General features: G+C 47.0%; 1 protein-coding gene across 2 annotated transcripts in view; it reads right to left on the reverse strand.

Annotated features, from left to right (window-relative positions):
- Positions 1-8,548: 8,548 nt before the first annotated feature.
- The window catches only part of SCRN1 (secernin 1), a 71,966-nt gene continuing 66,696 nt past the window's right edge, over positions 8,549-13,818 (reverse strand). The window contains exons 6-7 of one of the 2 annotated variants that reach the window (XM_012640681.1): positions 11,453-11,633; positions 8,549-9,012 (exon numbers count right to left, since the gene is read on the reverse strand). In XM_012640681.1, the coding sequence (XP_012496135.1) occupies positions 8,854-9,012; positions 11,453-11,633 (340 nt within the window). In that variant the 3' untranslated portion in view covers positions 8,549-8,853. The remainder of the gene's footprint in view (positions 9,013-11,452; positions 11,634-13,818) is intronic. The other variant, XM_012640682.1, reaches the window with a different exon arrangement.

Here is a 13,818-nt window from a genome sequence, read left to right on the forward strand (position 1 = left end):
TTTTATTTGAGTAATATTTTTAAAAACACCCACCATTTTTTACATCTTGGCACTCGTATGTCAGTACAGATAGAAGCCTGTCCCTCCCCCCACAGGCCCATTCCATGACTGTGAATATGCTTGCGGGCTGGCCCCTTCTAGATTCTGAACCGTTTTTAGAGCATCCTTAGTTTGCAGGAGTCCCAAAGTCTGAAGTATCCACACGGCTTCTTATTGGCATGATTTTATATTCTCATTGCACCAACTGCAAGATCAAACCAAATAATGCCTTACAAATGACGCAGCTCAGAGGAAGTAGTGTGTCCCCCACACCCAGACAATGCCACGCAGCCTCCAGTGAACGAGATGCCACATCTCGCTTCCGTTTTGCAGTACAGGGATGTTTTTTCGCTGCCTAATGTAAATATATCACAAAGTAAAGGCAAGAGTGGGCTCAGCCCCTCCAATGCCGACCGCAGGGCCCCTTTTGTCACTGAACAATCCTACAAGTAGCCAATGCTCTTACTGTTTACAGTGTCCCTAGTGCCCAGGTCTCCGTCACTTTCCTCCTGTCCCCTCCAAGTTCCCAGCCCCATCCTGGTAGCCAGGGTAAGGTCAGCTTTATGAGATTTCGGTATTTGTTTCCCTATGGGTTAAAAGCATACACAACTCATTATAGTGAAGTACTAATTCAATCTCAGAGGTCTCCCCCGCTGCCTCCACTCGAGTGTGGGATTTCCGTGGAAAATATGACATGAAAAAGTATAGAAGGAAACAGCTTGTGAAATACCTGCTTCGAAAATCTGTTGCCACATCCCGACCTTTAGGAACCTTGGAACCACCCATCAGGCAAAACCTGGTGCCCCCTGAGCTAAAGGAGAACCTCACTGGCCGACAGCTCCCTGTTCATTCCCTCGTAGCGGCCGCCTCTGCCAGGGAGATGGGTGCAAGCCCAGCCACCAGAGTGTAGAAAGGTCAGGCTGGCTGGGACTGCCCCTCACACTCTTTCCTTGAGCCAGCAGGGGAGTGGAGTGTGTTTTTGTTGTTTGCTGCCTGACCCCAAATGCTCCCTATCTTTGATGGGGGAAGGCTTGACAGAGGAAGGAGAGAAAATAGGAAACAGACTGATCCCTGGGCTGTGCTCCAAATAGCTGTAGATTAAAGGATATTGGGAGGGGAAGGAGGGAGACCAGTGAAAAATGTTTGTTTTGGAACAATCCACTCAGGCGCTCGCACCAGAAGGATCTCGTGTCCAGACCAAGCCATCCAGAAAGGTAGACCGTTAGGAGGGTGTGGGCAAAGGTGACCACACACACCTAGGGGTTGTCTGGAGTAAACACGAAGATGGAGTCTTGTTAATAACACATCAGTGCTGCACTTTCTCGCTGCACTTTCTCGTTCCAGATAGAAGCAAGCGAACCAGGGTCAAGTTCCCTTCCCTGGGGAATGAATCAAATCAAATTGCAACAGTTAAATCCATGGAAAATAAGCTTTTACAGGTCATCAGCTCTGGGCATAACTGATTTGTTGGTTCTAGAAGGTTTCCAAAAGGTCAGGATTTCTTTATTGTAACAGCATCCACTCCACCACCCTCCCAGTGGTGTAGAATAATTACAAACGTTTTAATTATCATGATTAAGAAGGCCCTAGACAAAGGCGATTCCACCTTCAGAGTAGACTGCCCGCCCTGATGAGGTGTTTATACATTCATGTTCCGTACAGCTGAGACAGAAATTAAAAATAAAACCATTTAAGGACAGAGGGAAGGAACGGAGCAGAAACCAAAAACGGCAATTAGGGAGAAATCTCAGGAATCTGGCATCACGTCTCTCCTCGAGACCTATCGCTGAATTCACGACCCTTGAGCTCGTGCTGGCGCGCTGAGTTCCTCGGGGTGGGAAGGTTTCTCGACCGTGAACTCACACGTGGAGGCGTCTGAGTGGCAGAGCCCCCTGCCACGTTCACGTACTCCCACTGACACTGTCGTCTGTGACTGCCCCGGTGTTTCACATGTATTTTATATTTATTGATGTCTCCCTCTGCAGATTCTTTTCTTTGTACCTAATAAACTTTAATAAGTGGAAAATGCTTCCAGTCATGTCCTTGTTAAACCCATCAGCGGTCACTGGTACCAGTCTAAGCCAAGCATGTTTAAGGATTAGGAGGGCTTCTAAGAATGGCAGAGCGAAGTGGTTGTCTACACAGCTTGCTGTAACATACTGTGTTAGAAACGGGGCCTTTCTTAAGCTGACTAACCTAATGGGTATTTGTGAAAACAAGGCAAGGGAAAAAAACTTTCTCGGATGTGTTTTTTAAAGTAGGTAACACTATTGTTCTATTAGTACAAAATGGGCAGTGTATTGCTTATAAATTCTGCTAACTTGTAATAAAATGGAACAATTTTTAGACCCCCTTAACCCAGCAAATCCCTCAAAAAATCCTCCTGTATGAGGCGGAATCATCTCAATCTCCATTGTAGTGTTTTAAGGTGGACTATGGAACGCGGTACAGGGAAGGGGAAGTTCTTCTGCGAGGCACGCTGGTTCAGAAGTAGAGCTTGGAAGACAGACAAGGATCTAAACTTGTTTTGCCTTTCACAAATTGGAGAGAGTAAATTACTTAACTGGTCTGTGCTTCAGTATCCTCGTCTGTCGAATGGGGACATAAATATGTACCTGAGCGTATACTGATGAAGATTCAGTGACATAACATGTGGGTAAACCCTCAACCCTTGGATCACAAACAGAGCCAGGTGACGGGCACCCCACACCCTGGGGAGCAGCCAGTTTGCTGATTCCACGCTCTGTCACAAACAAGCTCTGCTGGCCGCATCCCAGGCATTCCATTTAGAGGCTTGCTGAGCTGCTCAGACCATACTTGACTGGCTCTGCTGTTGGATAACAAAGACATAGCAGCAATTAAAATTCATAGATGTTCCCAAAATAAATCTCATCTAGAAACTAATTTCAAAGCTGGTTACTACACACTTTGCATCAGAATTAGTTAAGGGGCTGACTTGTTTTTTCTCTTCTCTTACTGGTGGAGATACAGGTAAGCTCTTAAATGACCAAAAGGGACAGAGTAAGTGAGGAAGAACAGCAAGGGCCCAAGATAATCTATGAAGTGGATGATGAACTGCAAAGTCACATTGACCGTTGACCGTGGTGGGTGGTGAAGTAGCCATGATTCCAGGTACCCCTTATGGAGTTTGGTATGGGAGAGGCGGTCTCTAGACAGGTAAGGGGAGCAACTTAATGGGAAGGGCTGTGGACGCCAGAAGCAAGTTCCAAATTCTCAGACACTTCCCCAGGAGGCTTTGGCATCCTGCAGGAACCTGCCTATTATGGATTGAATTGTATCCCCCCAAAATTCATGTTAAAGTCCTAACCCCCAGTCCCTCAGAAGGTGACCTTACTTGGAAATAGGGACATTGCAGATATAATTAAAGATGAGGTCATACTGAAGTAGGGCGGGCCCTTAATCCAACATGACTGGAGTCCTTATAAAATGGGGACATTTGGACATGGAGAAAGTGAAGGCAGAGATGGAGATGCTGCTTCTCACAGGCCAGGAAGCGCTGACGATGCCAGCGGGCCGACCAAGCCGTGTTGGAGACACGGACAGGTTCCTCTTGGCCCTCAGAAGGAACCAACCCTGCTGACACCTTATTCCTGGACTTCTGGGCTCTGGAACTGTGAGACAAGAGATTTCTCCTGGTTACACCACCCAGTGTGTGGCACTTTGCTACGGCAGCTCTAGCAAACTAACCCACGCTCCATCCCCTTGGAGCTTCGCAGGAGTGTGTTATGTCTGTGAAAAGAGAGCTGGGAATAGAATCTATAGAATTAGGAATGCCTCGTCCTATGAATGGGGCAGTCCTCTACTCTGACCTTGACATGGGTCACTCATTGCAGGTGACTCAGTCCCCATATTCACGAACAAGACATTCATTTGCATGTTGCCTGTCACAGTGGAGGCAGAATCATGGAGGCAATCTGGCACTTCTGGGCCATGAGTGGAGAGGGTTGGCCTTTTTCTTAAGTGGCATCTTGTCCTGTTGTGGAGCTGCTAAAGCTTTAGGACAAAGGTGGTTGGCATGGAGAGCACCAGCTGTGCTGACATTCTAGCCTTTGGATTCTATATACTGGTTTTTATCTCTTTTTAAAAAAATTATGGTAAAATACACATAATGTAAAATTAACCATCTTAACCATTTTTAATGTTCAGTTCAGTAGTGTTAAGTACATCTACATTGTTCTGCAACCATCACCACCATGCATCTCCGTAACTCTTCATCTTGCGAAACAGAAACTCTGTACCATTAGACAGTAACTCCTGTTCTCCCCTCCCCTCCCCCAGCACCTGGCCACACCATTCTACTCTCCATCTCTATGAATTCGACTACTCTAGGTACCTTATGTAAATACAATCATATAATATTTGTTCTTTTGTGACTGGTTTATTTCACTTAGCATATTGTCCTCAAGGTTCTTCCATGTAGCACGTGTCAGAATTTCCTTCCTTTTTAAGGCTGAATAATATTCCCTTGCATGGATATACCACATTTTGTTTATCCTTTCATCTGTCTATAGATCCTTGAGTTGCTTCCACATTTTAGCTATGTGAACAATGCTGCTACAAACATGGGTGTCCAAATATCCTTCTGGGCTCTGCTTCCGATTCTTTGGGGTATATACCCAGACATGAAAGTACCAGATCATATGGTAATTCCGTTTTTAATTTTTTGTGCAACATCCATATTGTTTTCCACAGTGGCTGCACCATTTACATTCCCACCAACAGTGCATAAGGGTTCCAGTGTCTCCACATGCTCACCAACATTTGCTATTTTCCGTTTTTTGTGTTTTTTTTATGGTAGCTATCCTGATGTGTGAAGTGGTACCTCACTGTGGTTTTGTGTTTAGTTTTACAGAGTGAATTTACCCACGGAACAGTACCTAATGCAGGTAACTACTAAACTGCTTGACTTTTAAAGATTCCAGTCAGAAAAAACATCCCCTTTCATACATTTTCTATGTTGTGACTGATGCCCACATTTATTCACAAGACATGAGATAGAAGAGGCCACTGGACATTAATTTCAGTATTTTATTATTGTATGCTTGATGCATTTAGAGACAATTCCAACGGCAAGCACTGGATAGGGACGTTATCTCGTTTGTAGATACTTGTACAAAAGACTGTTAAGATTACACGGTCAGTTCCCACTGCAGGAAACAGAAATATTTTTTTTATTATTCCCTGCCAATAGCATTTTCCATCTAACACATTTAAATTCTCACGACATGATTGCAAACATGTACATGTTGGTTTCCATGAGAAATCTGCAGGTGACATTTCAGGATGTTTGGAGTTAATGAGATAAAGCACATTTAGACAGAAACCACGGGAGAGGGGCTGGGACTTAGGACTGTGTGGAATGAAATGCCACAGCATTGAGGAAGCATAAGGTAGCCTGAGGCAGCCCATGTGAGTGACCGGCTGCTCTTCTCCCTTCCAGGAGCATGGCCAACAAGGTGGGCTCCCTCTCTTCCTCCCTCTTCTGTGTGCTTCCTTCCTAAAGCTAAGAGCTCACCTGAAGACGTTCCCAATAAATGATGGATGACTCTTCAGTCAAGAATGCAGTTAGTGGTTTCATGACAGACACCCTGGTCCCACCAGGCTTCCCTGCTGGGCCAGTCAGAGTTGTACAAAACCTGTACCAATGTGGGATGACCTCAGTTAGAAAGCAAAGTAATTTGCCTGGTTGATAGTTATTTTTTTATACCTAATGATTCACCCAATAATAAAGGAACTCCACTGCTAAGATCTAATAGGCATACCTCTGCTCTGTTAGCTTGTAAGAAAGCCTCCTTCTAATAACAACACTGGGTCTCATGTTATTGGGCGCTAAAGAATCTCCATAATTTCGATTATATCTTTATTCTACCTAAAGTTTCAAAGCCCCTCCAAGAATGAAACAGTACTAGTTCTGCTTTGCTAAGTTACTTTCACTAGAGCCTCTGCCCTTGAGTGTTTGGGCTGTCTTTGCCTATGGTAAATCCCACCTTCTAGACCAGACTAGACAGCTCATGTTTGGTTATGGGGTGTGGAGGTGGGGGAGATATTCCATCCTGTATGGCCATGTCTTCCTTCTGCACAAAGCACGCACAGCCCCCTCAAGTCTGAACAGACACACAAATGGTATTCTAGGATGCTATTTACACATTGTGACCTTTAAACGTTATTTCCATATGTCATCTTGAATGTTATTTTCCCCATATTGGCTTCAGAAAAGCAATCCCTGGTCAAGAAATTATCCATCTAATAAGCATTTTTTCCAAAGCAAAATGTCAGGAGTTTATTGTTTGTTTTCTTTTTTAATTCCCCCTACGACAGCCAAAAATCCTACAACATATTTCCAACTGTTTATAATAAAAGTCACTAAAAGTGAGTACAGCCACATTAGCAGAATTCTTTGCTCTCTTCTTGTCTTTCCCTACCCATCCCACTGCCATTATTAGAGTTCTGACTCTACACGGACCACCTCCACGCCTGATGGGGGCAACCACGTCCGGCTTAATGTCTGCTAGGCCGTGCCACCGAGGGCTGCCACACCCTCTAGTGGACCCTTCTCTGAAATGCCTGACCAAGGTCAATGTCCCCTAACAGAAGTAGCCGTGTGTTTCCCACTGCACAAATGGGTAATGGCATAAAGCTGGCAGCGTTATCCACACCCTTTGTGTGGCCCACAGGAATGAGAGCAGGCCTCTGTGTAATTTATTCTCACCAGACTTCTTTTGATCAAACTCTGAATCACCTTGGTTGTCTCAGACATGTCAGGCCTAATGAAATGTTTCCGTAATAGGCCAAGGTGAAACCATGCAGTGAAATTTGAGAGTGGCTTTCTACATCGTCTCGCTTTAAATAGCCACTCAGCAGGTGGACTTGAGAGGGGGTAGGTACCTGCATCATCCTTGAACCTCACCCTGTCAGAATGGCCACTCCACCTACGAGGAGACCCTAAATTCATCAACAGCAAAAGCCCGGGCCAAACCTGCACAAAGCCCTTAGCAACTACAAACCACCATTATTGGTTGCCCTGAACTTGGTCAGCTGCAATATTCTTCCCACGTCTCACCATTTGTGGTTAACGGTTTTACATACAGAATTTACAAAACTGCTGAGCAAAAAGCTCACGGTACTCCTATACCCATGTTATTAGAGAGTTGGTAGGAAAAAATATTTGTTCTGATAAAACCTCTGATCCTAGTGTTCACACCTGTGTACTGAGGGGCTGGACCCCTCCAGCTCTCGTGGCCTGCGACACTGCTGCTGAGGAGGAGTTACTACCTCTAAGTCACTTCTGAGACTACAGACACTCATATTTCCATTGGCAGATTCCTGCCAAGAATGACGAAACAGGGTTAGGCCCAACGGTGCTCTCCTGCTAGCTGCTATGTTAACATACACACTTCTGCTAACGATCTCTGCCCATTTCTCGACGGGTTGGGAGTTTCGATAGATAAAGGTAAGCCCCCCTGCCCCGTCCCCACCTGTCCACTTCAGCTACCAGCCTGAATGAACCCAGCTACTGGGCCATGTGAGCTATGAGGATACGGGGGAAGACCCGGGGAAGGCAGTGCACAGATTTGCGGACCCACGGGCTGAGCAGGAAGCGTGGGGGTGGACGGCTACCCTGCAGAGAAGTGCTTCTACCTCCATCTGTTGCCTCCTTGCCCTCTTTCTTCCCAATGCCGAGCCCATCTGGTCTTCTTCACATGCTTTTCTATGCCCTGGTGGAAAGTCAAATCCTTCAAGTGAACATGACATTGGAAACAAATCAGTTTAATTAAAGTCTCTCTGTTGAGCCAATGTAGTGACTGCTCAGATTCCAGCTACTTTAACTGCAATCTAAACAGTCAAGAGTCCCTGCTTTTCTTTCCCTCATTAGCTGAGAGATTCGCGGCCTTGTGGGGTGGAACTATGCCACAGGGCCGTCCAATTAATCCCGGACTGATGCCGGTAGCAGACCCGGAATCACTTCTACACAAGGCCATGTGCCTGGGCAGCTGTGCCGCTATGTAGACAGAGCGGCTGGGCCTTTTGGGTGATCCACGTGGTGATTTGGGGAAGTCACCAGTGTGGCTCTTTGCATCTCTAAAGTGGGTGGGTTCCAGCTTTCACAGCTGACCAGCTCTCCTGCACGTGGAACGGTTCTGTGGGGCTACCACAGGGCAGGGAAGACAGCTTCTTCGGGATCACAGGACTCGGGAAGGATCTGGGATTGGAGAGGAGCCACCTTTACTCCCTCCTGTTGGTTTTGTCCCCCGGAAGACACCTCTGGAGACACTGTGCACTCCAGGCATGTGCTCGAGTTAAGGGAGGCCAGGCAGGTTCTCCCTCAGCGCCACATACAAGAGCCCTGTGTGTGCAGACAAATGCCTTTTGTTAACCTGAAAGAAACCACTACGGAGAGAGAGACTAAGACTTCAAAAGAGTTTGCTTTTCTCGCCAACTCGGCATTGTGGAGCTTGTCTTTCAAGGCCTGATGAACTCTAGTCCTCCCGTAAAAGGCTAATGTGTCCATTGTCACTGAAACACAATAATAGCAGCTTAAATCCACAAATAGTCACACAACTGAACAACAGGCAAATGGGATACAGGTTACATTGCGGAGGAAGGGGACCTACATTGCAGAAGGGGACGTTTTGAGATTCGAGGCAGAACACAAGGTAGCAGTTCGATCTGGCTGCAGAAAAGGAGGCCACATCTCAACTTTCTCATTTTACTCAAACAGGAGAGTGGTTTGTTTTGCTGGTAATTTAGTAAGGTGGGAAGTTTTAAATACGAAGGGGAGAGGGAATGCTTACTTCACTTAAAGAACTTAATCTCCGTGTCAACACAGTCATAGAAAAGATCCCCCACTTCGGCGAGGTCCGGGGGGTCAGAGCTGGTCAGGATTTCTTCCATGGCTTCCAGGCCTTGCTTCTCCAGCTCCAGCATGGTCTTCCTCAGCTTGTGACCTTGCTCCTGGGGAAGGACATGGCTGCTTTACTGTCAGCAGAATAGTGGGGTCATCTCAGTGGACACTGAAAGCCTCCAGGGAGGCTGGCCAGCTTCCCGCCCGAGGTCCCATCCTCCCCCTCCAATCTGTGTCCCACACGACTGCCACGGGGATGGCTCTAGAATGCCAACGTGGTTATCCCACAGCCCTGCTTAGAACACCCGGGCAGCTCCTCACCGCCCTCAGGATAAAACCCAGATCTCTGAGTGACAATCAGGAAAGGCCCTTGTGACACCCCAGGCTCTTGCTGACCTGGCCTCTTGTCCTCCAGAGGGCCCTTCCCTCCCTCAACACTTGGCCTACTTGCACCCACCCATCTTCAGCCTCCTCAAAAACCCTTTCCTCTGGACCCCCTCATGCAATGCCTTCATTCCTGTCACAGTCATTGTCTTCTGCCTGTGACGGTCTGCCTATGCGGCTGTGTCCCCTGTTAGAACTTGACCTCCTGGGGAGCAAGAACCAGGCTTCTCTCTGTCCTCCAAAGACGGGGAAATAGTAGACACTCTCAAAAAGTGTTTGATGGATGAATAAATAATGGACGGATGAGTAAACACATGCCATGTCTATCCCCTATTCACTGTTTTTCTGAGATGGTGAGATCTCTTCGTCCAAACGGGACTCACTCATTTCTGGTGGGTGACAGTGAAAAGCTTTCATTTGCCCAGTAAGTCCCAGAACTGAGAAGCTGCTCTCACCACCCACCCACCTTTGCTTCCTGCTGCCTTGACCCAAGCCAGGAACCCACCAATCTCAGTAGCCTCATCTCTTCGAACACACAGCCCTATCTACCTCTTCGTCCCAGTTGCCAAATAGCCACAAAACCATACACCACAGAGTGACAGTTAGTCTACTTGGGGCTTAGGGTCATCCACCTAGAAAATAAGCACTGTCAGGAACAAGCTTCACAGCTCTGGGGAAAACTCAGCTGAGTGCAAAGGCAGCCTTCGTGGTTCCAGGGGAAGTTTGGCAAGAGGACAGATGTAAAATAACTGTGTGCTTTTTGGATGTCAAACGGTCGTTTTGGTGGAATAGAAGAGCAAGCTCTATGAAAAGTGGGACTGCTGTTCTCTGAGATACTTTCTGAATTTGTTTGGATTGTTGCTGGTGTCACCCTTTTCATATCCTTTTTATATAATCCATCATGCTAAATATAAGAAAATAAGCTCACTCGGTCCACATAAAATGTATGTACCAACATAACCCAAAGGAGTCTCTTTTCTTCAGAACAAATTGGACCTATTAAAGTCGTGACATAAATGCTGGGGGAAGCAGATGAGTGTCTAACAACCACGTTAGACAATCCTTTTTTCCCCTCTTCGGCAAAATGTAGGTTTGGATTCTATATAAAAGTCCATCACTAATGGCTGCTGCAGGCATACTGGTTGCTGGGGAACATGTATTGGGTGTTTTTCTTTTTTTTTTTGAGACAGAGTCTCACTGTGTTGCCCAGGCTAGAGTGCCGTGGCGTTAGCCTAGCTCACAGCAACCTCAAACTCCTGGGCTCAAGCGATCCTCCTGCCTCAGCCTCCCGAGTAGCTGGGACTACAGGCATGCGCCACCATGCCCAGCTAATTTTTTCTATATGTTTTTAGTTGTCTGATTAATTTCTTTCTATTTTTAGTAGAGACGAGGTCTCGCTCTTGCTCAGGGTGGTTTCGAACTCCTGAGCTCAAACAATCCGCCCGCCTCGGCCTCCCAGAGAGCTAGGATTACAGGCGTGAGCCACCGCGCCCGGCCTTGGGTGTTTTTCTTGTTTAAATTGGTATCTTGTAACTTTATTAACCAAAGGTGTTTTTTTGCGGGGGTTGGGGGGAGAGTTGCACTATGAAGAATTACCTTTTTTTAAACTAGGAACTTGAGAATCTTTCTTAAAACTATGCTTGTACTATCATAAAACATACATAACATAAAATCTACCATTTTAAATGTAGGTTTAGTGGCATTAAGTACATTCACAATGTTGTGCAATTAGCACCACCATCCACGGCCAAAACTTTTTTGAAGAATTACTTTTTTGAAACAACATATGATTGCATCTTTAAATAAAATGTTGCCATCAAATATAACTTTTTACCCGCAAGAGTATACAAAGCATTTTAGACAGCAGTGAAACAGTTCTCCCTACTAGAACTGCATATTGCTATGATTGCTAAGTAAACAGTAAATGAAAGTGAGATCCTCTTAGCCTGTTGAGTTCCAGAACAGGATCAGGAGAGGCTTAGGTTTATTTGGTTCAAGAGTGTGGGCAGGAAAATTAACACCAGCCTTCTAGGACGGGCCTTGGGAGCCTGGCTTCCTCCGGGAGGAGACTGGATTTGCTGGAGAGCGGGAGAGAGACGGGCGGGCATGTCACCTGCCGCCCTGCCTCCTCCCTCGCTGACCTCACCTGCCCTAACCCAAGCTCACCTGGCCACTTTCAAGGACAGCACGGGCCCATTCGTGGGCCTTGTACAGCTCATGCCGGCGGTCTGGTTTCTCCTGGAACCGAGGCTCCTTTTTGGCAGGGTCATCGTCCCCAAAACAGGGAGACTGTGCTTTGGGGACAAGTTTCACATCATCGACAAAGATGAAAGGCTTGAATATGGACCTGGAGAGAAAGGAGAGGCACTTCAGCCAGACAGAGATGGGGGCCCAGGGACACCCAAAGATTGTTCCTTTATACAGCAAACATTTCCTGAGCCAACTTATGATGGGGGTGGCTGGGGAGTGGGTGCATGCCAAGACAGACACAACTGCGTGTCTTCGTAGCTATTTTAGTAAAGCTCGCAGCCATTTACAAGCCACAAATTCCTCTATTTACAGCAAGGAGACATCAAAACAGATTTCCTTTGTTCTGGGAAACCATTTGAGAAGACCCTTTTAGTTGTAAAAAGTAAGGCAAATAGGCACTGTTCTCAGAAAGGGTGTAATGGGCTGCTATCTGAGCTGAGAGGTTTGCCCCTTTTTCTCCCATGGCTTGCTGGGAAACAGCCTTCTAGAACCTATTGGGTTTTGGTTTGGGTTTTTTTTTTTTTTTTTAGGTTCTGCCTTATAGAAAAGTCTTTGGACTATCTCTGACAGACCGAAGGAGGGGACAGATTAAGACAGATGACAGGGCTGGGCATGGTGGCTCTCGCCTGTAATCGTAGCACTTTGGGAGACCAAGGCAGGAGGACTGCTTGAGCTCAGGAGTTTGAGACCAGCCTAAGCAAGGGTGAGACCCTGCCTCTACAAAAAAAAAAAAAAAAAAAATGGAAAAATTCGCCAGGTGTGGTGACACAGGCCTGTAGTCCCAGCTACTCTGGAGGCTGAGGCAGGAGGATGGCCTGAGCCCGGGAGATGGAGGTTGCTGTGAGCTAGGATGACGCAACTGCACTCTACCCAGGGTGACAGAGTGAGACTCTTTCCCCCCAAAATAAAAAAAAGACAGATGACAAAAAAGGCCCAGAGGGGACACACTACACAGAAGTCTGGCTGTGTGAGAACTAGCACAGGTCACGGTGGGTGCCTAAGGCTTCCTACTCTTTTTGATTTAGCTCTTTTCAGCAGGACAGACACGCATGGAAAATAGCTGCGTGTGTGTGTGTGTGTGTGTGTGTGTATGTGTGTGTGTGTACTTGTGCATATATGGGCATACATCACACCCCCCACCCCCTCACACACACCAAAAGAGCCACGCATGTGAAGAGGTGCAGCCTGGGGTCCCAGGATGACGGGGTGAGGGGCGACCACGCCAACTGCGACACTGGGGAGAAAGTCTTATTCTCCCCTCTCTACACCTGGAGATGAGGCTGGATCAGAGGGGCACTCCTGGCAGGCATGGGCACCTCTAGGCCCCAAGGGGGGCCTGTTTCCAGCCACATCATGGGGCAGCACATGCAACAACAGAGAGAATGAGCCCACACACACACACGCCCCACATGTATAGATCAGATTTGTCAGGGTCGGCCATTTTCTCTCCTCTCCGCAGGTGTACCTTGGCCCACTCCAAAGTGCCTCAAATGGGCTAGCAGTGAGCTGGGATGTTGACTTCCTTAGTCCTGAGGTATCTGGGGCTTCAGGCAGCCAGAGCAGGTTTTCAAGCACACCACACAGGTGTTTTCATGTGTGCCACGGTCTACAAAGGACTGAGAACTGAGAACCCTTGCTACCCAAACTTCGTCCTTGGACTAGAAGCGTCAGCATCACCTGCAGAACCTCACACCCCACCTGTCCTGCTGAATCAGAGTGTGAATTTTTAGCAAGATCCCAGGCGGTTCCTAACATAGCCTAGTCTGAAGAGCACTACTAGAGACAACGTTAATGAGAAGTAACCTCTTGGGTTAGTTCCCCGAGGTTACCATGGAAAAATAGGGCTCAAGTGAAAGAAAAAAAGACACTAATCACAATATGCAAAATTAGAACTTGGACTAATTTAATTTGAATATGAAAAGCAGTGATATTTTTATGCCCCAAGCTGATTAAGTGAGGGGCACTAGTTGAGGACAAGTGTCGGGCACTCTGCTGTTCTCTGCACGAGATGCAAATATATTTTGGAGACTGGTCCCACCCTAAGTCCAATCTCCTGGGAAGCCCAAGGCATGCCAGGCGGGACCCACCTGCACAAGGCCAAGGCCTAGCTAGCAAAGACCTTCTTTCCCCAGCCATCATCAAAGGAAGCCCCCACCAAACACACAGGGGAGCTACCCTTGTACAGAGGGAACACACGCTTCCACTTCCCACAGCTTAAAAACAGATCATTCCTTCTCCCCTCTACTGAATGTTGAATGAATGACCGTTGAATGTGCAAAAGA

This window comes from Propithecus coquereli, unplaced genomic scaffold (genome assembly GCF_000956105.1).
Source record: "Propithecus coquereli isolate 6110/MARCELLA unplaced genomic scaffold, Pcoq_1.0 Scaffold156, whole genome shotgun sequence".
Classification (NCBI taxonomy): Eukaryota; Metazoa; Chordata; class Mammalia; order Primates; family Indriidae; genus Propithecus; species Propithecus coquereli.